The sequence below is a fragment of the Amblyomma maculatum genome, chromosome 10, assembly GCF_055883805.1.
Source record: "Amblyomma maculatum isolate TAMU_Amacu chromosome 10, ASM5588380v1, whole genome shotgun sequence".
Taxonomy (NCBI): domain Eukaryota; kingdom Metazoa; phylum Arthropoda; class Arachnida; order Ixodida; family Ixodidae; genus Amblyomma; species Amblyomma maculatum.
This window is the reverse complement of record NC_139353.1, coordinates 105,629,935-105,656,374: the sequence shown is the minus strand read 5'-3', so window position 1 is coordinate 105,656,374 and position 26,440 is coordinate 105,629,935. Positions and strand designations below refer to the sequence as shown.

Below are 26,440 nucleotides of genomic sequence, written 5' to 3'. Positions count from 1 at the left end.
CCAGCGATGCGGCTTTGGGTGACCACGCAGAGGACATGGACCACGCATCCTTCATGGTTGTCTCCTACAAGAAAAAGAGAGCTGCTGGTGTTCCGGTTGTCTTCAGACCCACCGAGGTAGGAGGCAATCTACGGAAAGCCAACCCTAACATCGTGGCTTCGGCAGTTGTAGCGTCGGCACAAGAAAAGTTCTCAGCCATCGTCTCAATAAGGATGGGAGCTTAATGGTTACAGTATCAACATTGCCGGCTGCAAACAGTTTGCTCACAGTAACTAAACTGGCTGGAGTGGCTGTAGAGACCCGGGTACCATATTCTTACCCAGCCAGCTACGGGGAAATTCAAGACGTACCTGTCACCTACTCAAATGAAGATCTGCAGGAGTATCTATGTGACCAAGGTGTCCTCTCAGATTGGAGGCAAACAACATACATTCCTGAGAACGGTGGCAAGTTCAAAGAGGTACGCCGTCGTTCTGCTATATTAGAATTCTCAAAAGATGCACCACTGCCTAAAAGAGTCACGCTTGGGTTCTGTAGTTACCCTGTAACTCAGTACGTTGCAGCAGCGACACAATGCTACAAATGCCAAAGGCATGGCCACATATCGAGACATTGTACCAGCCACGTGCGGTGCAAAGTGTGTGCTAGCCCTCATTCGCAGAAAGAGTGCACCTCGAGAGCGCAACCTAAATGTGCAAACTGCGATGGCCTACACCCTGCTTCATATGGAGGTTGTGTTAAAAAGAAAGCTGCTACACCCCATTGGACCACAAATGACCGTCGGACATCCGATTTAGATCCGAACGTCCGCGACCGCATTGGGCCGTCCAGTGGGCGTACACTGAACGTCTTTTTCCGGACATTAACAAAGCCCACCGGTAGTAAACCATCGGAGGTCCTGCGGATATTTGTTTTTGGATGTCCAGCAACTTCAAACCAACGAAAGTCCAGCGGATTCACTATTTTGGATGCATGAACAGTCCGTCGTGTTATAATACTCTGGACGTCCGTTGTACGTTTCTGCACGATTGACATTTTTGAAATGCACTCATATGTGTTTTCGTTATAAAGTAGAATGTTACATGCGTCAAAAAAAAGTATTTTTTGCATTTGAAGGTACCATATGTTTTCTGCTCTGTATATCTGTCTAGAGTTAATACACGTCCATCTCCGTACGGCGGCCCTCTGCTACAGCCAACAACAGCCACTGCTAGCCGATCCGATGCTCGAGCGCGCGCGCGGCGCTCGTATCGCTGTCTCGCTTCTTCGAAAGTCGTTGCTGTCGAACGTCACTTGCGTGACTCCTGAGAGCGGTAAGACCGATTTTTTCGTTCTGTAGCGTAGCCCTAGTGCGTACTTTTGGGTATTTCTTTTCTTTGCAGGTTTCGTACGTTAAGCTAGCTGGAGCCAACTTGTTGCAACCAGCCGGCGTCAGCAGTACAAAACGTGAGTTCGTTTGTGGTAAGAATTGCCCGCCATTGTTTCAATCTTCAGCCGATTTAGGTTCGTTGTAAGTATGAAAACGGGACGTACTGTTATGGCGGAATCGTGTAGTTGCTTTTTTATACACGTGGCGTTAATTGGTTGTTCAGCTAGTTTTATTTATCCGGTTGCATACTCATTATGGCTATGCAGCAACGAAGTGATGCTCGCGTATGTGAAAAGGCCACCCGGGAGGCGAAGAAGTCATTGATGCTGCTTGACTGCGCAAGTAAATGCACACCGAGAGGACGAACCTCTCGCGAGTTGGGGACTGGGCCTACTGTGGTGGTTGCTGGACGTTCTATAGAAGGTTATAGTAGTGATGGAAGTTGTGATGGCAGCTTGGTTACCTCAGCTGCTTTGAGCGCAAGTTTGCATCGCTCACGGTGCAATAAGCCCATGCAGGATTTAGAGTTTTGTCCTTGTGCCGAAGACGGTGACAGTGGAGCAGCGACGTCGCAATGTGATGGTCGAGATGAACAAGATTTCCGAAATTATCTGCGGGAATGAGCAGTTAAGCACGGAATCAAAAGGCGTGCGCTGACAGCTCTATTGAAGATATTGAGAGGTCATCCTGCTATGTCGGACCTCCCAAAAGATGGTCGCACGCTTCTGCGTACTCCTCGCAAACCACGGGAACAGTGCGCGGTTACCCCATTAGCACCAGGCCACTACTGCCACTTTGGTTTAGCAGATGGACTGCTTCGTTTGCTGCGCCAAGTAGAAAATCCGCCTGCCATGATTACTTTAACATTCAATGTTGATGGTCTTCCACTGTCAAAAAGTTCAAGGATGCAGCTCTGGCCTATTCAGTGCCTTGCTCATGGCTGTGTTGATGAAACACCATTTCTTGTTGGTGCATTTGCAGGGCATTCAAAGCCAGACTCTTCCAGTGATTTTCTGAAGCCATTTGTTTCTGAGCTGCAGACCTTGCTGTCTGAAGGCCTCATTGTCAATGGCAAAATTTTACATGTGACCGTGAAGGCTATTGTGTGTGATGCTCCTGCACGAGCCTTTATAATGGCTACAAAAGGGCATGGTGGCTACAGTGGCTGCCCCAAATGCACTGTGGAAGGGCAGTATTTGCATGGAAGAGTTGTATTTCTGGAAATGGACTGCTCGCTGCGTACAGATGCAAGTTTCAGAAACCAGCATGACAGTGAGCATCATAAGGGAAAGTCAATTCTTTTGGACCTCCCAATCAACTGTGTCGATGACATACCCTTGGACTATATGCACCTTGTGCTTCTTGGTGTCGTGAAAAAGCTTCTTTCTTTGTGGGTTTCTGGACCGTTAGGAGTACGTTTTGGACCACTTAATCGTCAAAATTTCAGTGAGCAGAGCAGTCAGTTGCATAGCTTCATACCTCGAGAATTTCCTCGCAAATCACGAGGGCTTGAAGATCTAGAGCGTTGGAAGGCTTCTGAATTCAGGCTTTTTCTCTTCTACACTGGCCCAGTCATCCTAAAGTTTTGTTTGTCAGACAACTTGTACCAGCATTTTCTCTTTCTTCATGCTTCCCTTTCCATCCTTGCTAACAAGGTTCTCTGTCGTCAGCATGCTGCATATGCTGGTAAGCTTCTGAGGTGCTTTGTTTCAGATTTTGGTGATCTGTATGGAGAAGAACATATTTCCTTCAATGTACATTGCTTAATACATCTGTCTTCTGATGTTGAAAGACATGGTGAGCTGGACTCCTTCAGTGCATTTCCATTTGAGAACAACATGCAGGCCATTAAGAAATGCCTTCGCAAACATGGGAAGCCACTAGAGCAGTTGCAGAATAGGATGGCTGAGGCAGATCTCAAGCCATGCAACTGGGAGCCATTGAGTGAAACACCTCTTCCGCTCCATCAGCACACGCAAGGTCTGCTGTTGCCAGAGTGCTCCCCTCCTGAGTACAGAACGGTGAAATTTGAAAACTTCACGATCTCTCTAAATGACAAAGACAGCTGCTTTCTGCAAGATGGCCATGTCATTGTAGCCAAAAACATAGCGCACCTGAAAGACTCAACAGAGCTGTGCATTATTGGCTATGAATTCTTAGTTAAAGAGGACTTGTACACCATGCCCTTCAATTCCTCCAGGATTGGCATCTGTCTTGTATCGTCCCCCTCATCACCAAAGATATGGCACCTGCATAGGTTGCAAAAGATGGTTAAACTGCCGATGGGTGACAAGTTTTTAGTGGTGCCGGAGCTACACACGGCCAACTGACATGCCACTCAACCATATTTCACCTCTGTTATTGCCTGTTTCTTTGACACAAATATTGGTTAGTGCATGTTTTAACAATTTCAAAAGCAGTCTCAGTTGTCCTTCTGTTTATGTGGGTGTGAGATTTATCTTTTCTTTTTTCTCATTTTTCAGATGGCATATGCCATTGTTGAATTTTTGCACCACGACCAAGTGGAGGTTGTTCCGTCTTCATGGATCAGTGACAGGCAGTGTGCTTGGCCACTTCATGTAAAAGGGGACAGGATTGTGTCGTTAGTTCGAAAAGCAGCACCACCGGACTCATCTTGGCAACTGTTCGACGTATCTGTGAAGGGGCTGTTTGGTAAATGCAGTTGACATAGCACTTTTGCTTGTGATAGTCTGCAGCACTGTATATCTGAAAATTTATTCCAGGTACTTATGATTTGGCTAGAAAGAAGCTCGACAGAAGTCAATATACTTCTGAGCTTAGTAGTGACACTGAAGTGCCACAAAAGAGGATTAGAAGGCCACCCCAGGCATGGTCTGATGATGAAGAATCAGACTACCCCAGGGTGAAAGTGCGGCATGTGACGAACGCTCCATCAGTGCCCCTTGACTTTCCTCAAGGTTATTGATCATTCACTTGAAAAATGCTAAGTGGCTGCATTGTTATAGTTATCATAGGCAACCTTCGTTTTGTTTTCTTTTCAGGTCTGTCCTCTACTGTGCCTAGCACCGTGACTGAAAGTGCTGTGCAAAGTGCCACACAGAGTGCTGTACAAAACGCCACACAAAGTGAGGGTAAGCAAGTGGGGAATCTGCTTTCATTGGCATGTTTATTTCCTTTCTGATTTGTCCTACCCAACTCGCATAAGGGCAGAAACGAGTAAATTATAGTTAGCCACCTAAAAGAACACACTCTTTCAGTACTAATCCAGGTGATGAAACAACCACACATATGGCAGAAACTACTTGTATGTACTTTCCTGGGCTTCTGTTTTTTAATGAATGAAGTGTTAAGCCCATGAAGAATTTGCCACTTGAAACATAGCATCCTGATGTGATGGCTTGAAGGTTAGGGCACCTAACTCCTGGATTCTAATACATAACAGTGATACATAACAGTGATCCAGGCTGCAGTGGATGCATGTCGATGGAGGCAAAATGCAAGGTGCCCATGCATTGTGCAATGTTAGCAGACATTGAAGAACCCCAGGTGGCTCATATTAATCCCGAGCACTCCACTATAGCATGCTGCATGTTTCATATTGCTTGGGGTGTTAAACCTCGTATTACATACAAATCAGTAAGTTTCGTCAACAGAAATAGACGTATCTATGTGTGAAACTTTTACACCAGCATCATGATATGATAGGCTAATTTGCTTAAGTAACTTTTTGTTTTTGGCAAGGCCCTATTGTTTTTGCATAATTGTAGAACTTAATGTGAAAGACATAGATGAAAGTTTTACACAGATTTATTAGCTAAGATAACTTCAAAAATTGGTCCTTTCACTCTTCATCTGAGGCAGATGGAAAAGGTCGATGTGGCAAAGCAAAGTGAACATGGCAAAAGAGTGTGGCTAAGGTTCGGACAGATTAGATTACTTTGCTTTGCTTAGTTTTGTATGATTCGTGGCCATGCTTGCATTTCATTTGCACCTGGGCAATAAGCATTAAGAAGTTTGAATTTTTTCAGCTTTTGAAATGCATGTAGCAATTTCATTGTTATGGGTAACAATTATGAATCCGACATAAAGAGTGTGCAAATTGTTTTGGTCAAGACTTCACCATTGTGCCGAATAGGGGTAAAATTTGGAGAATTTCTGGTGTTGTGTAGCCAAACAGTGGTGTAATGTCTGGTTGTTTTTTCACTGTCCAGATGATTGCTTGGAGCTGGTATCTCTTGGCGACCGTGATCTTTCAGATAAAGGTGAGTTAATACCGCTGTTTCAGGATTTTTCGGAAGTGTTTATTGGAGTACTTTTTCAGATGCTGTGGTGTCATCGTACTGCTCTAGAGGGACACTATGTTTCAGTGAACTACAGTTAAACCTGGATTTAATGAACCTCCACTTAGCAAATTCTTTTATATTATGATGTTTCTAAATCTCCCATAACCGCTTCTATTCAAGCATGTTTATTTGAGAGCTCCAAATAGTGAAGGTGTTGCAGTGTTTGACTGATATAAGAAATTTGGTGTGCCAACTATCTGTTAGCTAGTACTGAGTTGCTGGAAATTTAGCCGAACCACGTGGAAGTTTCATCACTGTACGACGTTAATTGAAATGAGAGGAACATCTGCAATATCAAGGAGGGACTGCAATCGTTCCAATGCACCGCATTCCAGCACGGTTTCCATATCTATATGGCAGATGCAGTGGTCTCCACTGCTTTCCCCTTTACACTAGCAATAATTATTACTGTTCATGCTCAAAAGCAGCAAAAATATGACAAAGATGTGAGCCTGTGCACCCATCTTCACTGCACATTTGATCCTGAGAATCCAGTGCAGAAACCTAACGCAAGGGCAGCGGGGATGGCCGACAGCACTGATGATGCAAAGAAAGAAGTCCGTTCCTAAAGGCACTGGTGACGGGAAGCCTGACAGCGGAAACATGTATGAAAAAGCAGGTGTTTTCGTGGCCAGTCTAGTGTTATACCCATGTTTAACTGCATACTTTGGCATAAAAGGCACTGCAATGTAGTCGCATTTCTGCCCATTTATTGAAAGCTTAGATGAGCATATTAGCACAGTTAGGACAATTCAGTCAAAAAAAGAGTTGAAAATGAAACAAAAAACATGCACTCATAATGCTGGCAGTTTGCATAGTTACACTGTGAAATGTTAGAAGTGATGGATTTTGCTTCAGTTTTTTATTTTATCAACAAATTTATACATTCAATGCTAAGGTTCGGCTGCTCGTTCTTCCATTTGCAGATAAGGCTTCTAGCAGCTTTTCTGTTGATGAAGGTAAGTTCAGATTTTAGTCTTTGCACTTCTGGTAAAAATTTACTGTTTCCACTTAGTAGTATGTGTGGTTAAGCGCTTAGTATGGAGAAGCCTTTGTTCCATTCGTCAGCACATCCAAATAAGCCTCAAGGTGAGATTTCTGTACTTTGTGAGCTGTCCAAAGAGATACATTTTAAATGTTATGGTAACCAACAAACTGTTCTGGTTTGGTATTTATCTTATTCGGGAAATCGACTTTATTGAACTGGCACTATCTTTTACGAAGTAAAAAAAAACCGTGCCTGAAAAGCGCGGAAAAAATTGACACGGCTATGTTCTATGGAGCTGACAGCAATTGCTTCGTGCTTTTGTCATTTTGGCCTTAAGAATCTTCGCTGACCAAAATATTAGCATTTATCGAAGAAAGGGCCCGTGACTGTGAAATAATGGCTATCATCCTTGTTACGAGCGTATTCAACTTTGCATGCACTTCCAACGGGGACAGGGCACTTCAACGCTGCTTCTGCCAGCATACTCCTTTTTCTGAGGGTTGGGCGTGACTCTTACTTTGTGCTCCCTGCTATGCAAAAAGGCAATAAAAGTGCTATTTTGGATTTTTCAAAACACTCCAAGCTCAACTTCCTTATGTCGCTGTACCCTATTCGGTCAAAAACTAGAAAGTAGGCGGTGAAGGTATTTTTTTCACTTTCTATCTTGCGCTGTGCAACAGCTGGATAGAGTACCTATGAGACGGAAGTGCTGAGGAGCTTGCACAGAAAATTATTTTGGGCATGGCGGCCTTCCAAACCGACGTCGCAAACAGCCTAATTGCATGCAGTAGAACACCTCAGAAATAGCGCGGTCGACCATGTAGTGAATGCCCAGTGCCTGTCGCAATGGAGCCTAAACCGCATTTAATACTGACGCTACCATTAGGTACAATGGCTACAACCACTTGCCGGAACATGTCAACACACTGAACTCACAGCGCTGCCGTCGTGAAGGATGCACAGTGAAGTGTCGGATTCAAAGTGCCATCTTTTTGTGCATGCCTGCTCATAGTAATTGCTTTGACCTTTTAATAAGCGTACTCTGAAGTGACTGAATTAAAAATTTGAGCAATAATCCGTTAACCATCTTTTCAGCTCGATACTTGCTAAGGGCGCTCGCGCACTTTCTGCTGGTAGTATGCATTACTTTTTCTGTATTGAGGTGACCTGTCCTCGAATGGGGACATCGCAAATGACTATAAAAAATAAAATGATTTCTTTCAGTTTATTCAGGGCACATCATTTGAAGCTTGGAGAACCAAAAATGGCTCTTAGATATTTTGTTCGTGCCTGAAGGGGTTAAGTTTAGCTCAAAGTGCACAGTGGCCCCTGTATGGCTACCTGGCATGGTAGCATTTGTATGTAGCACTTAGCTGGGTTGTTGCTTTTCTTCTGTACCTTCGCCGTTTTTGTACTGGTGACCTAAAGTCTGGGTTGCTGGCAGTTGACACATTCCTTTTCTTTTTTCTCATTGATGCTTTTGTGCTCTTTGCCTGAATTTGCTGTTCTCTTTTCCACCTTTATCTCTAGTGTGTGGTAATGTGAGCACAGTGGCTTTCCTTCATGTGATGTTTTCTTTGTCATTGATGGGACATTCCTTGCTCGGGCAGTAATTTTTGCAGTTAAAAAGCAATCTAACTATGAATACATTCGGCTCTTAAAAAACTTACTTCTGCTTTTCGTAGACAATAATTTAACCAAGGGTTATTTACAACCGTTTGTGCAGGTATAAAGTGAGACTTTTTTTAAAACTTGCCTTATAGACTCCTATATGGGCATTAAGTAACATAGGTTAGATACAACATTATGATTGAAGAGTAAAAATAATAGTGTTACTAGGTATTAGGATGGTAAATTACTGTCAACTTTCTATTAAATTTTACCACTTGCATCATTTTTTGCTGCAGGGTATAGGGTGCTAGGCATTCCAGCATATTTAAGACTATATTAAGGAGAAGGGCAGCATCAACAAAATAAAAGGTTGTGACCAAGGAACCCGTAGGGGTTCCGAAACGTCTTCTTTTTTCATGTTGACTTGGTCAGTGACTGAAACTCTTTTTACTCAACTACCATGCCTGACCAGACGAACCTTCGTCGAACCCTTGACTACTCGTCAACAAAATATTTTTTCCGTTTCTCAATTATATATTTTTTCTTGCGTCTCTTTCACTACTTCCAGACTTCAAGCAGCACGTTATCCGGCTACTCAATATCTTGCGCTTTACGCAGCAGCAGCATGGAGATATGTTAAACAAACTATGTGAAGTTCTTCCAAGCCAAGCAGTTATCACCAAGTCCCTTCTTATCACTGAGCCATTCACTTCGGTGGATGATCTGCTCAAGTTCAACGAGCAGCTGGATAAAGAAAAATTTGCACTTCTGGTAAGTGTTCATATAATGAACCAGGAGAGCTCTAAAGGAGGCATATTGAAATTTATTTATTTTTATTTTAAAGGTCCTCTAGGGATATTACATGAGAGGTGGGCTAACAAGAAGCCATTAAGGATACAGATGGTTGGTCTTCAGTTCTAATGGCACAGACCAAAAAGAAAAAGTTGAGAGAGAGCCATGAGAGGAGGAGACCGCGCATCCATCGGCGCACACCACCACCATTTTACGTGACCCCCTACTCAGCGCACGCCGAATAGCTGGAGGGAAAAGCGCTTTTATGCCTTTCTCATTAAGAGTTGCCACATAATACTTTTTGAAGCAATTTCAAGCTTTAATGCTCATTTTCTATAAGTTGAAGCAGCTGCAGTATGAACCATATTTGAGGTTTTTTTACAAAGCTACAAGTACAAATATGTACTGCACCTTTTTTTTTTTATATCAAGGGGTGAAAAAACTTGAAAGCTATGTCATTCACTTTGTAGAGTTGTTGTTAGTACAGTTTTGCTATTTATATTCATGTGAAGCATAGAAAATTTTGTATCTGAGTAATAAAATTTGTCTTGAAGTTGTGTGACCCAATCATCGCTGGCTGTCTCCAGTGGTAAACTCTAAATTGTAAACTAAAATAAATATATACATGGTTAATATTGCAAAATATTTTAAACTGCAGAACTCTATACTTGTACTTGTAGTGCAAATGGGCTATTTTTGTGCTATTTCTTGTGTGAGCTATGTAGTACGCTTTTAATTATGCTATTTGAGCATCGGCTTTATTTTAACATAGTACCTTTAAAAGTCCCGTTACTCAGAAAATCTGGTATTGGTGTTGTGAGTGAAAAATCAAGGGCATGGCACTGGCAGATGGTAGCTGGCATGGCCGGGCTTTAATTGTTTGGTGGTTTGTACGACTTAACGAGACCAAATGTTTTAGAAGGTTGGGAGGAGCTACCAGCTTGGGTTGCCGATTTGAGGCAGGACAGTGAATTGAGTGTCAACCTTGCAGTGCTCTTAGATGCAGAGTCAGACATGCTATACCTAGACGATGCAGCCACATTCATATAGCTTAGTTAAGTCGGGGCTTTACGTGTTGGGTCATCGCCTATGCTATTGCATCATACCGTTAAAAGGCAGGGCTTAAGTGTCTACCATAATTTTTTAAATGTGGTGCACTCTTGACATTTGTGCAAATCAGCTTGGCAAGGAAGAAAGTATTTTGTAAAATGATATGTGTCTTGTGCACCTAGAGGTGCATATCTTAAAACAGGACATGATTTTTTTGCAGGTACGCGAGCTTGTGCAGCTTGGTGGCAAGAATGCGAACGTGGCCGCTAAACGCATGCTGGCCTATGTTGTAAGCGACCAGGTGGCAGCAAAGTTCTCCTGGGTTGGAAGGAAAAACAAGCTGAATTTTTCAAGCTTGAAAACATCAAATGCAATTATAGGTAAGACAGATACATGTGGAAGATTGTGCATGGTTTCTTTGCAAGAAAGCCTCCTGTTGAGGCAGGAGAATTTTTCCTATTTTTCCAAAACAGGCCTGACAAGACCTAGTAAGTCCCCATTTAAACCTGGTATAAAATAAAAATTACTGTTAAATTCCACCTCTGCACAAAATTTCGCCCAAATAAGCAAACAATGCTTCAGTGTACGTTGATGTGTCTGCATTCAGTTTGAACACAACACTCTAATATCTTATCTTTAGCTGCTGCAGGAGAATTTCCGCAAGGGAACATGGCCAATGTTGAGGACGTCATCAAATCATGGTTGAGGCATGCACCTGAAAGGCTTTCTGGAATTCAAAGACAGAAGAAACCAGTACTGTCTGCTGATCCATGTGCAGGTCTGTTTCTTATGCTAGTTGTAATCACTAGCTGCAATAATTTGATTAGGCAAAACCAGTGCCATTTGCCATTGCAGCATGCTTGTACTTCACGATATCAACTTCTAGTCTTGTAGGCAAAAACAAAGCAAGCTATCCTTAGCCATTGTATCGTTATGACTCTACAGTGGAGGTTTTTGTCAAAAAGTTTTGAAACATTAAAGCTGTTAAAAAAATGTGAGTTTACAGTTAAGGTTTAGATTAAGTGCACTTTATGAGCAGCTTTTTGTTGACCAAACTTTATGGGGATTAGCCTGATTGTCTTTGCATGATACATGAGATTTAACATCCAAGAGAAACGTAGCTATGAGAGACACTGTAATGGAGGACTGCTGTTTAATTTTGATTACCTAGGGCTTTTCAATGTGTAGTGTCATGGCACAGGGCATGGATGCTTTGCATTTTTCGGCCACACGGTACAAAGCGTTTGGCTGTCAGTAAATTACCCCCTGTTAAACGATCTCGATACTGCAGTTATTTGTCCGATTCTGCGGGCTTCTTATATTTCCAGTGATTTTCCTCATGCTAGTTTACTGTTCTATTTATTGCTGGATGTGCAACTTGTTTACTCAATTGCTACTTTGTGTTGCAAAACACTTTAGCAGGTACCATATTTTTCTTTTACTTTCAGACTGGTAATTTAGATATGCAATAATCAATATGCTAAGCATTAGAGGTCTTGTTTACAAGAAAAGCCAGCGGCATCATGAAATAATCATTGCTTGACAGGGTTGTGATATCATCCAGCCATCATTGCAAAGTGTTGCCAAAGAAAGCAAACACTTGCTAAAAAGATAAAACGGCAGTTGCGTTTCAATTGAGGCAAAACGGAATGATGTGCCTGTTTAGTGTGCAACATGAATGCATGCTAGAAAATCAAAGGGTGTCGAAATATCTAGAGCCTCCTAATTTGCCATCCTCCATAGCCAATTTTGCCTTGGGAGTTTAAATCTACAAACATAAACCAGACCACTTTTGTTGGGAAAAGGTAACTGAGCGAGAATAGTCGTCAGGCACGCTACTGGTGAGGAGCATTCTTGGCGTGTTTGCCCTGAAGGGATCTCTATTGCTGTAATGTTGTACTCTCAATGATAGCTTAAGCATCGATTAAATTTTTCTGCTTTGTTGCTGCTGAGATCATTCGATAAATTTCCACTTGAAGTATGAGTTGGCAAAGGCAAAATAAAACAAGGCTGACACCTGAATGCTGGCTGACGAGTGTGGTAAAGGCCATTTGATAGTTAAAGAAAAATGAAGGTAAAGGGCTTACGTGCTGAAACAGCTCTTGGTAGAGCTTAATGTTACTTTGTCATAGCATGCATTGTTTTTGTGATGATTATTTTTTCTAGAAAATATGCTATTTATGTTCCCTTGCAAAAATAAAGCATAATAAACTTGTTTTGTTTTTCTTGTTTTTCAGGTGCTGAATGAGACGTGACCCGTGTTTCTCTTGTTTTCACATATGCCACAGCAACTTTTGACCAAGAGTTAAAAAGTTCCATTGCCATCAGATGCCAAGGTCGTCACGATATATAGGTCTCCCAGTTACTGACTTGGTTTCTCAGCCGGTTGTGCAGACAGTACTTTGACGGTGGTGAAAGTAGGCAAGAGAGCACACATGCTTGATCATAGTCATCCATCTCGAACCAGGTGTTATCTCAAGATGTGCGCTTAGCCCGGTGCAGACCAGAGAACAAAGTTTGGCCATTGTAGAGAACCATTCCCCCTCTGTACATTTAATTTCAGTTTTATGTTTGCATTTGTTTTCTATGTGATCTATTTTACGTTTAGTTTGGCAGGTTTTGTTTGCAATGGCCTAATTTTTTAGCTGCATCATGATGGTCTCATGACATTGTGTGTTACTTTGAGGTTGTATTCCTGAAGTGCATTAATTTCTTGTAGTGGCGGGGGGCTTATGCACGACCAGTCACTGCTTATGCCTTCAAGGGGAAACTTATAGCAATGCTGTCCTTTTAAAGGTTTGCTCACCGCCTAGTCATCCATCTCGAACCAGGTGTTATCTCAAGATGTGCGCTTAGCCCGGTGCAGACCAGAGAACAAAGTTTGGCCATTCTAGAGAACCATTCCCCCTCTGTACATTTCATTTCAGTTTTATGTCTGCATTTGTTTTCCATATGTGATCTATTTTACGTTTAGTTTGGCAGGTTTTGTTTGCAATGGCCTAATTTTTTAGCTGCATCATGATAGTCTCATGACATTGTGTGTTACTTTGAGGTTGTATTTCTGAAGTGCATTAATTTTTTGTAGTGCTTATGCACGATCAGTCACTGCTTACATACTATACTCAACCAGCTCTGATTAAGCCTGCAAGGTGAAACTTATAGCAATGCTGTCCTTTTAAAGGTTTGCTCACCGCCTAGTCATCCATCTCGAACCAAGTGTTATCTCAAGATGTGTGCGTAGCCCGGTGGGTGTGGACCAGAGAACAAAGTTTGGCCATTCTAGAGAACCATTCCCCCTTTGTACATTTAATTTCAGTTTTATGTTTGTATTTGTTTTCCATATGTGATCTATTTTACGTTCAGTTTGGCAGCTTTTGTTTGTAATGGCCTAATTTTTTAGCTGCATCATGATAGTCTCATGACATTGTGTGTTACTTTGAGATTGTGTCTGAAGTGCATTAATTTTTTGTAGTGCTTATGCACGATCAGTCACTGCTTACATACTATACTCAACCAGCTCTGATTAAGCCTGCAAGGTGAAACTTATAGCAATGCTGTCCTTTTAAAGGCTTGCTCACCGCCTAGTCATCCATCTCGAACCAGGTGTTATCTCAAGATGTGTGCGTAGCCCGGTGGGTGTGGACCAGGGAACAAAGTTTGGCCATTCTAGAGAACCATTCCCCCTTTGTACATTTAATTTCAGTTTTATGTTTGTATTTGTTTTCATATGTGATCTATTTTACGTTCAGGTTGGCAGGTTTTGTTTGCAATGGCCTAATTTTTTAGCTGCATCATGATAGTCTCATGACATTGTGTGTTACTTTGAGATTGTATGTCTGAAGTGCATTAATTTTTTGTAGTGCTTATGCACGATCAGTCACTGCTTACATACTATACTCAACCAGCTCTGATTAAGCCTGCAAGGTGAAACTTATAGCAATGCTGTCCTTTTAAAGGTTTGCTCACCGCCTAGTCATCCATCTTGAACCAGGTGTTATCTCAAGATGTGTGCGTAGCCCGGTGGGTGTGGACCAGAGAACAAAGTTTGGCCATTCTAGAGAACCATTCCCTCTCTGTACATTTCATTTCAGTTTTATGTTTGCATTTGTTTTCCATATGTGATCTACTTTACGTTTAGTTTGGCAGGTTTTGTTTGCAATGGCCTAATTTTTTAGCTGCATCATGATGGTCTCATGACATTGTGTGTTACTTTGAGGTTGTATTTCTGAAGTGCATTAATTTTTTTGTAGTGCTTGTGTGCGACCAGTCACTGCTTACATACTATATTCAACCAGCTCTGATGGGCTTGTGATTAACAAAATACTAGTCATGGTTTTTAGTCTAGTTTTAGTTTTTAATATTTATTTAATACAGTCTGTTTTAATGTTTTTGCTGCTACCTGATTTCTTCCAAGTGCATCTAGTTAAGTGGTTTTATTTGAGTGTTCTTTCAATATCAAGGCCTGTATTCAACACTGGTAATATTAGTCATTTAATCTACGCGGACCTCTTGTTCTTTCATTTTGTGCTTCATAGATAAGGAACACTGTCAGGATGAGATCGAGAGCTAGTGGGTGTACTTGATGTTCCATAGCCCGACAAGATGACGAGGGACAAGACGCAACCACTTTCTTTCATTAACTTTTTATTTGGCACTCACAGAATTTAAATGCAGAAGTCAAGAAGGGGAAAGATTGAAACGGTGACATGAAGTCTTTAGTTGAATTTCACATATCACAGTTATAATGTTTCACCTTGTTCATTCCTGTGTAAATTCTGTGAGCGCCAAATAAAGAGCAATTGTGGCAGTAAGTGCTTGTCTTGTCCCTCGTATTCTTGTTGCGTTACAGAACACTGCCAACTGGTGGACGCTGTCTCCTTGTCACGTGTGGGTTCACTTGCGTCTAATTTAATGATAGACCACTGTTCTTGCTTTCAGTAATGAAGTCTGGAAGCAAAGATCTTATATTTTGTTCCTTTTTGTACCAGTTTGTATTCCTAATGTTATGTATGTCAGTTCACTTGGATCTAATTCAATGTTTAGACTGCTATTGCTTTCAGCAAGGAAGTCTAGAAGCTAAGTTCTTCTAGTTTTTTTTTGTGCAAATTAGTATTCTGAGAACAGATGTTACGTGTAGTGCATTGCAGGCATTTGCTTGGCAAATGTGTTTTTTTGATTGCTATGTGAATTATTTTGAGCCTTTTTCTAAATGTTACTTTTTTGGGTAACCGTTGCAATAATATAGTAGCTGAGCTCAAAGTGCAGCTCCAATTTTAGCTTTGGTACTTAGAAATAAAGCACAGTTTGAGTACTTGCTTCAGCAAAATATGTAGTAGCAATTCTGCGTGTGCTTCTGCACCCAGCTTTTGGCGTGATTCAATAAATTCCTTGTTTTACTTTAAAACATTTCCTGCGTCAGGTACTATCATTTCTAAAGTGAAATGAAGTGTCAATTTGGCTCTATGTTCCTTGGGGCCCAGGAACTGAAAGCTGCTGAATCAGCAGGAAGCAATTTCAAAAAGGGATCCCTCATTGCAGTTACATCTTGTGCTCCTATCTAGGAAGTCAGTTTTCATGTCCTGATGCAGCCTGTAGTGCAGAAGTGTATACAGTTGGCTTCCTGATCAAGAAAGCCGATTTGTGAGTGTCGACACGATTTACATTCTGCTGGCTCGGTTTGTGCTTTCAATGTCACGAGCGCTGTTTGCAAAAGGCATAAGTGAAAACAAGCCATGCCTGCTGCACATATTTGCAAGGTGGTAGGAATTGCATGTTACTGCTCTTTTAAGAGCACCCCTGTCATCTAGCAAATCAGAGAAACAGAACCAGGAAGTCGCAAAACATTGTCTACGTGTAGAAACAAGCTGTCGCAAGCTTAAAAGCCAATCATGTCACTGATACATGCCACGCCACTCCAAAATATTGTCTGGATCTAGACATGACCTGCAAACGTACCATTGGCCTTTTGGTTTGAGAGAGCTTGCTTCAGTGTATAGACAGTTTTGCATCCTGTCTGGTTCTCTTTTACTAATGTTTTGTTGGATGCCAAGGGCGCTTTTAGTAAAGCAGTAACATGCAATGCCTATGTTTGCAGTGCATGCAGCAGGCATGACATGCTTCTGCTTTCACTGTTTGCAGAGAGTGTCTGTGGCATTGAGCAAAGCATGAGCTGAACCAGTAGGATGTGAATCAGGTTTACACTCCAAAATGAGCTTTCTTGATTAGGAGGTCAAAGATATGCTGCACTACAGGCTGCATCAGTACTTGGGTCAAGTGTCCTGCGGACGTCCACCGATCATAAAGGTTGGTCCGCGGGACAGTGCTTGGACGTCCAGCATGCGACGATCAACTTCTCACATCCACTGGACGTCCCTCGATGGAACAGAATTTTCCGGTGGACGTCCTGTGGCTGTTTCAAAAATGCACGTCCGTTTCTGGACAATTCACGGATGTCCGAGCGTCCGGGTTTTGATGTCCACCGGATTTTCCACGGACCGCCATTTTCTTTGCACCGGACGTCCCTCGGACGACCGCCGCATGTCTACCGGACTTTCGGCGGACCTTTGGAGACGTCCGACGGACGTTGAGTATCCGTTGTCGGACATCCGCTGGATGCTCAACGGATTTCTTTGGTCCAATGGGACTTGCACGCTCAGTGGAGCAAGCACAAGGGAAACCGCCAATAAGCCTCATGATCCACCACCTAACCCTGACGTGGTTTTTACAAAAACGTTAGATATATCCCAAAATCAGTCACCACAACATGGAAAATCACACGATGGAAAAACGTGGGATGACACGTACGCGGCTGCAGCCAAAAAGAAGCATGGAAAGTCCGCTGGCTTTTCTCCTCCAACAAAGTAGCAGCGACACTTCGCACACGACCCGACAAACAACCTTTCTAACTCTCACCCTAAAGCAACGCAATGTAACAAGAAGATCAGCGAAAGGCAGCAAAGCGGAAGCACCGAACAAGAAATCACAAGTCTACTGATTCCGACGCGGTTTGCCGCCATCAAGGCACTTGTCCGCGGTAGCCCTTCGTCACAAGGACTCTCAGAAGTACAAGCTGTTCTAGCAATGGAGCCGTCGCTGTCGGTCTCTTACGCTCCGCAGGGGCCTAATAGCACACGTCGGTAATCATGGCTTCGACAAGAAGAGCTTCACCACAGTTAACCATCCACAACATCTATCGCAATGCACCATTTTTCAGTGGAACGATGGTGGTTTACGCTCGAAGCTCTCTGATTTTCGGCAACTTGTACGAGCGTACCACTTTCCTTTCATAGTCATCTCTGAATCGCGCGTGGAGGAAACGCTTAGACTACGCGGATACTATTTTCATCATTCACAACGACTAGATGACGTTAGCTGATTGCTGATAGGCTTTCGCAAGAATATCCCGGCCTCCTTGGATGAAGTTCCGCCTCACAATGATAACGAATATGTGTGCGCCACAACAGTAATTGGGAGGCAAGAGTACACTCTTATTGGAGTATATCTTGAGTCAGGCAGGCCATTCGATGCTTCGAGGCTTGAAAATTTTATAACAATGACGCCCAATCCACATATTATTTGCGGATACTTCAGCGCTTACAATGAAATTTGGGAAAGCTCACACACATGTGTCCGAGGCGCCAAGCTGGCAGAACTTCTGGCAAAACATTTAATTGGACTGCTAAAGGACGACAGCATAACCTATCTCCGAGGCCTGACGACTTCCAGCAGCATTGACGTGACCTTTGTGACCAGTTCAGCTGCCCACAACTTTGGCTGGCGCACCGATCTCCAAACACGTGGAAAAACCATTACCCAATTCTCAAATCTACAAACTGGGATACGTACAAAGATGCTGCTAGCAGAGGAATTACTGCCGCAACCCGGCATGAGTAACTACTACCGACAATTGCTTATTGCCTGAGAGAACGCACGCGAATCAACTACAAGCAATGGCTTACCCAAAAATAATGAGACATTCCAAAGGCTGTGCACTATTCGCAGACATGCTAAAAGGAAAGCTAAGCGCACAAAAAAACATTGAAGACCTTCGTGCCTGCCGACACACACAACGTCACATTCGACGCTACCTGGATAAGCTTAGTCGGCAAAGATGGCGTAACTTTTGTTCTACACTGGACGTGCGCCAATCAGTAGCCACAATTTGGCGGATAGTTCGCGGTATGCGCATGCCCCTCCAACAGCTTTTCCCTTTAACAGCACTATCTCTGCATGAGCGAAAATTGATCAAAGAAGTCTCAGAAGAACACTGCAGACAACTGTCCGCAGGGTCAGTGACTTCCACACATTCCACAGATGGTCTGTCAAACATCCCCCCGGCGGCAGTGTCAGCGATGGACCTTCCATTCACTTTTGAGGAAGTAAACGTCAAATGTCTTCTTGTTTCTTCTTTAAATCTTCCGAAACTCTCCAAGGTGCTCCTCGATTCGGTAGGCGACGTGCAGTTCACACACAAACACACTGAGACGCAGGACGACGAACTTGCCGTAACAAAACGAATATTAACTTTATGTAACAAGAACACGAAGCACAGGGTACAGAAAACTTAGTTATACGAGACAGAGAGGCGACACATTTTACAAACGAGACTGCAAAACCAGCGCATCGCTCTTTTTACGACTTCTCAGGCGGGGCCTGCCTGCTACGCTGTCTCCTCCGAGCGAGAATCGAATCAGAACCAGAACCGTCAATGGCTGCGCGGCGCGCTCTTAAATAGCCAGCGCAGAAGCTTCTAGGCACTGAGGAGGAACGGAAAACAGCTTAGCGCTGCCAAAGCTATGCCTCCCCCCCTCGGCCCTCTGGAGAGGCCTCGAATTTACTCGAACGTGGTCAGCACGCGCGACCCTCCCGCGCGAAGCGAGGAGGAGGGCGGGACCATGCGGGGGAATGCACGCGTGGCTCCGCGCATGACGACGAGGGTGAGGAGGCGCAGCGCGGTGGCCGAGATTACGTAATCGGTCGCGTCACTTTTTTGTAGCTTGGAGAACATTTCATCGCCGTTTTCTGCGGCGCGCGAGCCGAAACATTACAGAAAGGGCCACCGCGGCCTTACACGCCCCACCATAAGAGGATTGCTGGGCTTTTTTGCCCAGCCAAACCGAACAATAACAAAAAGCCGCGACTTTCCGTTCACAAGAACACGATATACATGCACAGTTCCTTTTCACAGTCGCCTTGTTGCATGCATGACGTTTAAAGCTGGTTACAGTTCCTGGCGCACAAAGTTCACGTGCAAAAAGTTTAAAAGCACTTCTATCGCTACAGCTTTCGCAGCTGTTTTGCCGTTGTTTACTTCCTTAGCCGGCGACGCGCCGTTGATGCCAACTGAATTTCCTTAGCGAAGGTCGTCTCCGCCGCATCTATGCTCGCGGTAGTGTCTGGCGCTGAAGCTGTAGCTCTACGTGACACATTCCCTTTGAGTACTATTCGGGGCCGCTCTTTCGAAACACTCTTTTTAGTTTCTTCTACTTGCTCCAATTTGGCGTCCGAGGGGCATTTGTCTTATTTGTAATAACTGGATCGCTTTTTGAGCTTCCAGTTCGTACTTTCTCAATTCCGTCTCCATCTTTGCGATTTCGAACTTAGCTGCTATCTCCATTTCTCTGATTTCTAATTCGATTCTCTATTTTCGCCTCTGTCTCTCGACGCTTCACTAGGTGCTTATATTTCGTCTTCGCTACGCAATCCTTCCGTCTAAGTGAGGCTACGGGGACTCTTACGGACACTCTGGTCCATCCGGAAAACACTGACTTTCTGGTGTTCATGTTTACTAACCGAAGTAACTACACGTCGACACCGCACACCTCCTGCTCCTAATGCCTGAGCCACGCACACCAACGGACGCAAGAAATCACGCTCACCTGATCAACGGTAGCGCCTTCCTCGCCGCGTCGCTCCTCGCTGTGGGGCACTTCCGATCGTCGCGGCCTCTGACCGTCACCGCTGGGGGTCCTTGGGTCCTTGCACGCGTCGATGAAGTTCCTACCCCGAACGACCGGGAGATCTCAGCACCTCAGCAACGGTTGCTCCCTCCTTGCCGCGACGCTCCTCTCTGGTGGGCACTCTTATTCGCCGCTGCCTCTGAACGTCTCCTCTTGGGGTCCCTAGGTCCTTGCACGCGGCGCGGCTCTTACACCTTGAACGGCCGGCAGACCGGTGAGCGCCGATAATGTTGCGACGGCTCGAGTAACGGGCTGGGCTTGCTGAGTGCTGCAGTTCCCGAATAGTAATGTCGACTGCGCCAGTAAACGTCAAAAGGTATTCTTGTTTCTTCTTTAAATCTTCCGCACCTCTCCAAGGTGCTCCTCGATTCGGCAGGCGACGTGCAGTTCACACACAAACACACTGAGACGCAGGACGACGAACTTGCCGTAACAAAAAGAACTGGTGTTTATGTTTACTAACCGAAGTAACTACACGTCGACACCGCACGCCTCCCGCTCCTAATGCCTGAGCCACGCACACCAACGAACGCAAGAAATCCCGCTCACCTGAGCAACGGTTGCGCCTTCCTCGCCGCGTCGCTCCTCGCTGTGGGGCACTTCCGGTCGTCGCTGCCTCTGACCGTCACCGCTGGGGGTCCCTGGGTCCTTGCACGCGTCGATGAAGTTCCTACCCCGAACGACCGGGAGATCTCAGCACCTCAGTAACGGTTGCTCCCTCCTTGCCGCGCCGCTCCTCTCTGGTAGGCACTCCTATTAGCCGCTGCCTCTGAACGTCTCCTCTTGGGGTCCCTAGGTCCTTGCACGCGGCGCGGCTCTTACACCTTGAACGGCCGGCAGACTTCGGTGAGCGCTGATAATGTTGCGACGGCTCGAGTAACGGGCTGGGCTTGCTGAGTGCTGCAGTTCCCGAATAGTAATGTCGACTGCGCCAGTAAACGTCAAAAGGTCTTCTTGTTTCTTCTTTAAATCTTCCACACCTCTCCAAGGTGCTCCTCGATTCGGCAGGCGACGTGCAGTTCACACACAAACACACTGAGACGCAGGACGACGAACTTGCCGTAACAAAAAGAACATTAACTTTGTATAACAAGAACACGAAGCACAGGGTACAGAAAACTTAGTTACACGAGACAGAGAGGCGACACACTTTACAAAAGAGACTGCAAAACTAGCGCATCGCTCTTTTTACGACTTCTCAGTCGGGGCCTGCCTGCTACGCTGTCTCCTCCGAGCGACAATCGAATCAGAACCAGAACCAGAACCGTCGATGGCTGCGCGGCGCGCTCTTAAATAGCCAGCGCAGAAGCTTCTAAGCGCGGAGGAGGAACGGAAAACAGCTTAGCGCTGCTAAAGCTATGCCTCCCTCCCTTGGCCCTCTGGAGAAGCCTCGAATTTACTCGAACGTGGTCAGCACGCGCGGCCCTCCCGCGCGAAGGGAGGAGGAGGGCCGGGACCGTGCGGGGGAATGCACGCGTGGCTCCGCGCATGACGACGAGGGCGAGGAGGCGCAGCGCGGTTGTTGTTGAAAACCTTTTATTTCCACCGAGATAAAGCTCCGTTTCGGACTCCCCGGCACGCAGGCCTGATGGAGCCTTACTCAGGAGCCTCGCAAACTAAGGTCTGATGAATATACATTGTTGCTTCACGGCCTCAGCCGCCAGGCGGATGGCTTGCTGCTGCTGAGCGGGGTCCTCGCTTCGCAGCAGGGTCTCCCAGGCGTCTCTATCTATATTTTTGTTAGCTCCTGGGCTGTTGTTACATTCCCAAATAATATGATCTAGAGTGCCCCTTCTCCCACATGTTTTGCAATGTAGATCCTTTTCATTTTTTGAAATTGTTGCATATATCCAAAAGGGGCTAATATGATTGCCCCCTTGTAGCCTCCTCCATGCAATTGCCTCCCCGTTTCCGAGGGAACGGTCTGGCGGCAGATAGACCCTTCTGCTTAGTTTATAGTGCTCTGTAGCCTCCTTATACGAGATTAGGCTATCTTTTATATCCATGCAAAAGGGCTGCTCGGCAGCCGCCCGGTGATGGAGAGCTCGGGCAAACTCGTGAGCAGCCTCATTCCCTGCGATGGATTCATGTGCTGGTATCCATATAATTTCCACGTTGCGCTCAAGCGGCCTCGATTCGAGGACTCGTTTAGCTTCTTCTGATATTCTTCCCTGCCCAAAATTTCTGACCGCATTTTTGCTATCGCATAGTATGAATTTAGCCTTGGTACCGACACAAGCGAGCGCTACTGCCAATTCCTCCGCCGCGTTGGCGTCTCTCGTGCGGCTTGAAGCCGATACTACAGGTGCTCCTGTTCCGTCGACTACTGCGGATACGGCTGCTCCTTGCCGTCCACATGCGGCATCTATGTAGGCCACTTGCTCTGCTGGTTGTTCTCCCATTCTTTTCTCGTAGGCTCTGGCTCTATGCCCGAGCCTCTCTTTGTTACATTCGGGATGCATATTTTTTGGCATATGCGGGACGCGTATCCTGGCTCTTATCTCTTCCGGGATATCCACTGTCTTATGAGCAGTGTATCCCGGTTTGATGTCTATCCATTCTAGTATTTTTCTTCCTGTTTCAGATTGGCTAAGTCGCTCCAGCTGAGCTATTCTAACTCCCTCAGCTAGCTCGGCCCATCTCTGTGGATACCCATTTTCTCAAGACGTTCCGTTGATGTGGATATGGGAAGTCCTAGAGCCCTCTTGGCCCATTTCCTCAGTATCCTGTCTAGTTTATCTATGTTCTCTTTGTTTATATTTAAGTACGGCGTTGCATAGCAGATTCTGCTTGTTATGTACGCCTGTGATATTCTTAGGAGGCTTCTCTCTTTTAGGCCTCTCCCTTTTACTGCTATCCTTCTGAATATGCCTTGCACTTGATCTGCATATGTTGCTAATTTCTTAATGGTATTGGTATTGTTGCCTTTATGATTGATAACCATACCCAGGACCCTCATCTCCTCGACCTGCGGCACCTTTAGGCCCTCTACTACCACTTTGATGTTTATTGGCTTTTTGTCTCTGCTGTGGTGTTGTACCTAAAGAGCTCCGACTTCTGAGGTGAGCATGCTAGTCCTCTGTCGGCTGCATACTTCACCACGGCGTCTGCAGCTCTCTGCAGGCTCCACTCAATTTCTGCATCACTTCCATTGTTCATCCAGATGTTAATATCGTCAGCATACATGCTGAACTTTATTCCAGAGATCTCATTCAGCTTAGCTGGGAGGCCTCTCATTGCTATGTTGAATAGAAATGGAGATAACACGGCACCTTGAGGGGTTCCTTTGCTTCTTAGCCTTATGCTGGGAGGCTCTGCGTCCTGAAATTTAATCACCGCCCTTCTGCCCTGAAGAAATTTCTTAATGTAATTTTATGTTCTTTTGCCTACGTTTACTTCCTCAAGACCTTTTAGTACCGCGTCATGTCTGATATTATCGAAGGCCTTCGTGAGGTCTAGGCCTAGGTTCACCTTAGTGTTGTGGGGGCCCACGCCACATATCTCTAGCGCCCGTGGCACGCCGCGCTTTCAACGGCCGCGCCACCTTCCCAAGGCTCCTTGCGCGCTGCCGGTTTCCCTCTCCCCGCTCGTTCGGGGATAACCGGTCCCGCGCGAGGGGTCTATAAAGGAAGGCTCGTGCCGCCGTCTGGCCTTCTTGGTTCCTGGCTCGTCGCTCCCGCTTCTCCCCTGGCTCTCTCCACGAGAACGACCCGCAGCCACCCGGACGACGACCCCGGACGGCCTCGACGACCCCCGCGCGTAACGTGAGATAAAGAATGTTTGTTACACGGCCCACTGTGTGTTTTGTCGTGCGCATGCCTCGGGCAGAGGAATCGCCCACAACTGGCGCCCAACGTGGAGCCGAATTAGCACCCATGTGGACGATTTTTCTGCCAACGTGGCAGCGCACGGCAACACGACGGGCCGGTCCTTTGTGTGTTAGGTACGACGCCATTTTGAGTTTAGGGCTAGCGTGTGTGCATATGAGGCGGAGTGTAGTATAGTGGTGCTTGTACAGTGTTTTAATTTTGTTTTGGGTTATGTGCGTGTTTTTTAGTGACGGGCGGTTTGTGTTTTAATTTTTTTTTGTGCATATGTTAGTTTTATGAAGTGTTTAGACTTTGTGAATAGCCTCCTGACGCGGGCTAGGTGGTAGTCGTGCGCGTGTAGCAGTTCTGCGGCTCTCGGCCGGCCTTAGTTGTTGAGTGCAATGCCTCCGAGAAAAGACGTGCCAGATAGGGCCGCCGCTTCGGACGCCAGTGCGTCCGGAAGTGAGGTGAGGGATGCGGTAGAGTCTGTGCAGGTTACCGATGCGGCCGCCCTGATGAGGCAGATGAACGAAGTGTTGTCGGTGTTCACCCGTCAGCTCGGTTCGGTGGCTAGCGCCAACCAAGCCACAGCTGCGACGACAGTCTCGCGTCCGCGGATAAATGTAGAGGTTCCCTCTTTTTCCGGCTACACGGACGTGAAGTCAGTCCACGAGTTCTTGCAAGAACTCGAGGATTATCAGACGGCACTGGGTTCCCCAGACGACGTGGTGCTAGCGCAGGTAATCCCCGTGGCACTTGTTGAGAGCGCGGCGCGGTGGAGACGCTGCCAGCCGGCCTTCCAGTCGATGGCAGACTTCACAGATCGCTTCCGCGCCGAGTTCTTGCCGCCCGATTACGAACGTCGGATGCTTGAGGAGCTAGCGTTGCGCACACAGCACCCAGAGGAGAGCCTCCTCGAGTATGTACGCGCAATGCAGGAGCTCTACAAGAGGGCAGACCCCACGGCAACCGATCTAGAACAGGTCACGCGCGTGATGAGGCAATGCCATCCGCGCTTCAAGCCGTATTTGCGGGGACGTGGTTTTGCAAACCTCGAGGCCCTAGCACAGGAAGCGAAGGTAGTACAGGCGGATTTACTCGCTGAATTGCGCTACCAGCCACCCCCCAGGCCAGCCGAATCGCTAGAGCCGCGATGCGCCTGCGCCGGAGGCCGAGACTACGCGCCGCGCGCCAGGGGCGCAGACGTAATGACGGTTGGGCAGGAAAGGCCAGCGGAAGGCTCCGATATTCCTCGCGCTCTTGACCCGTACGCGTTCGAGCAGCGGCGTCGAGCTGGGCTCGCCAGCGACGTCCGCATAGGCGCGGAGAGAGGGGAAATACGTCCCCAACCGCTTCGTGGAACGCGGCATCCCCCGACCGCGTGGCAGGTGAACGATCGGCTTTGCTGGAATTGCAACCAGCCGGGCCACGTGGCACGAGAGTGTCAAGCAAGGCGTACGCAGGGAAACGCGGACCGCCGGCGGCCATAATTGGTAACACCAGCCTGTCGCCGTCGGCGGGAGAATTTCGTGGTAGCCACGGCGGAAAATGGGAAATGTACCCCCACGCCGCGTCACCGGGCGACCGCCCCGGGGGCGCAGAGGCTTTTGTCCCCCTCGCCTGTAGAGCGCAAGGAATGATGTCGCGCTCAAGCCCTTTTATGCTAGTGCGGTTAGTTGGTCAAAGCTACTCGGCACTCGTTGACACGGGCTCAACTCTGTCATTGGTCGGTGATGATGTTTTCGAGGCCTGCCGTAGATGTAACATCCGTGTAAGGCCAGCAGAAACCCCTTTGAGCTTAGCAGCAGGGACAACAAAAGCAGAAGGAGCGGTGCGTCTGGTCCTGCGTTTCGACGGCAGGAAGCGCAGGCATCGCTTCGTCTATCTGCCCGGCTTAGCCATACCAGTTATTCTGGGAAGAGATTTTCTTTCGAGCGAAGGCATTGTGCTTGACATGGGGGAGAACGGCTATCGCTACAGCCCCTTCACCCCCCTCATTCCCTTTGTTAGCGCACCCAAACAGGAATGCGTCGCTGAGCGAGCGAGCGTTCACGCTTTTGTCGCAGAGGGCTCCCCCGCAACACTGAATGGTAGCCCATTAGAAGCAATTATCGCGTCCTTCTCAGGAACCGGTAGTCAGCGCCGAAGGCTCGTGGAAACTTTACTCCCGTTTTCGGATTGCTTCACAGAGAAACCAGGCAGAACCGACTTGTTTCAGCACGAGATCGAAACGGGTGATGCGCGCCCTTTCAGATGTAACCCGCGGCCGTTAAGCGCGCATAAGAGACAGCTTCTCGACAGCGCCCTTGACGAGATGATAGATACCGGCGCGGTGAGACCCTCACAAAGTCCCTGGGCGTCCCCAGTGGTTCTAGCGCCAAAGAAAGATGGTTCGGTCAGGCTGTGTGTTGATTATCGTAAGCTCAACTCACTGACGCCTACGGTTGCGTACCCTTTCCAGTCGATCGAGGCTGTGATGTACGCGTTAAGGAACGCAAGGTTCTTCACAGTCCTGGATGCAAGCAGAGGGTACCTGC

General features: G+C 46.3%; 1 protein-coding gene and 2 pseudogenes across 1 annotated transcript; all 3 read left to right on the top strand.

The window, feature by feature from the left end:
- The window catches only part of LOC146177187 (glutamate receptor ionotropic, delta-1-like), a 73,186-nt pseudogene that overhangs the window by 15,094 nt on the left and 31,652 nt on the right, over positions 1–26,440 (top strand).
- On the top strand, positions 1,159–13,498 carry LOC146177189 (uncharacterized). Its single transcript, XM_084583109.1, has 11 exons — positions 1,159–1,313; positions 1,383–1,446; positions 3,853–4,042; positions 4,114–4,308; positions 4,393–4,482; positions 5,563–5,613; positions 6,621–6,653; positions 8,862–9,064; positions 10,356–10,515; positions 10,776–10,913; positions 12,373–13,498. The coding sequence occupies exons 3-11, from the start codon at positions 3,853–3,855 to the stop codon at positions 12,381–12,383; spliced, it is 1,071 nt and encodes a 356-aa protein (XP_084439235.1). The 5' UTR covers positions 1,159–1,313; positions 1,383–1,446; the 3' UTR covers positions 12,384–13,498.
- LOC146177190 (uncharacterized) lies at positions 1,882–3,781 on the top strand (annotated as a pseudogene).

Coding starts and splice junctions, on each gene's coding strand:
- LOC146177189 (XM_084583109.1), top strand. CDS start 3,853: ATGGCATATGCCATTGTTGAATTTTTGCACCACGACCAAGTGGAGGTT. Junction 5,614..6,620: donor CCGTGATCTTTCAGATAAAG/GTGAGTTAATAC, acceptor TTCCATTTGCAG/ATAAGGCTTCTAGCAGCTTT. Junction 9,065..10,355: donor AAGAAAAATTTGCACTTCTG/GTAAGTGTTCAT, acceptor ATTTTTTTGCAG/GTACGCGAGCTTGTGCAGCT.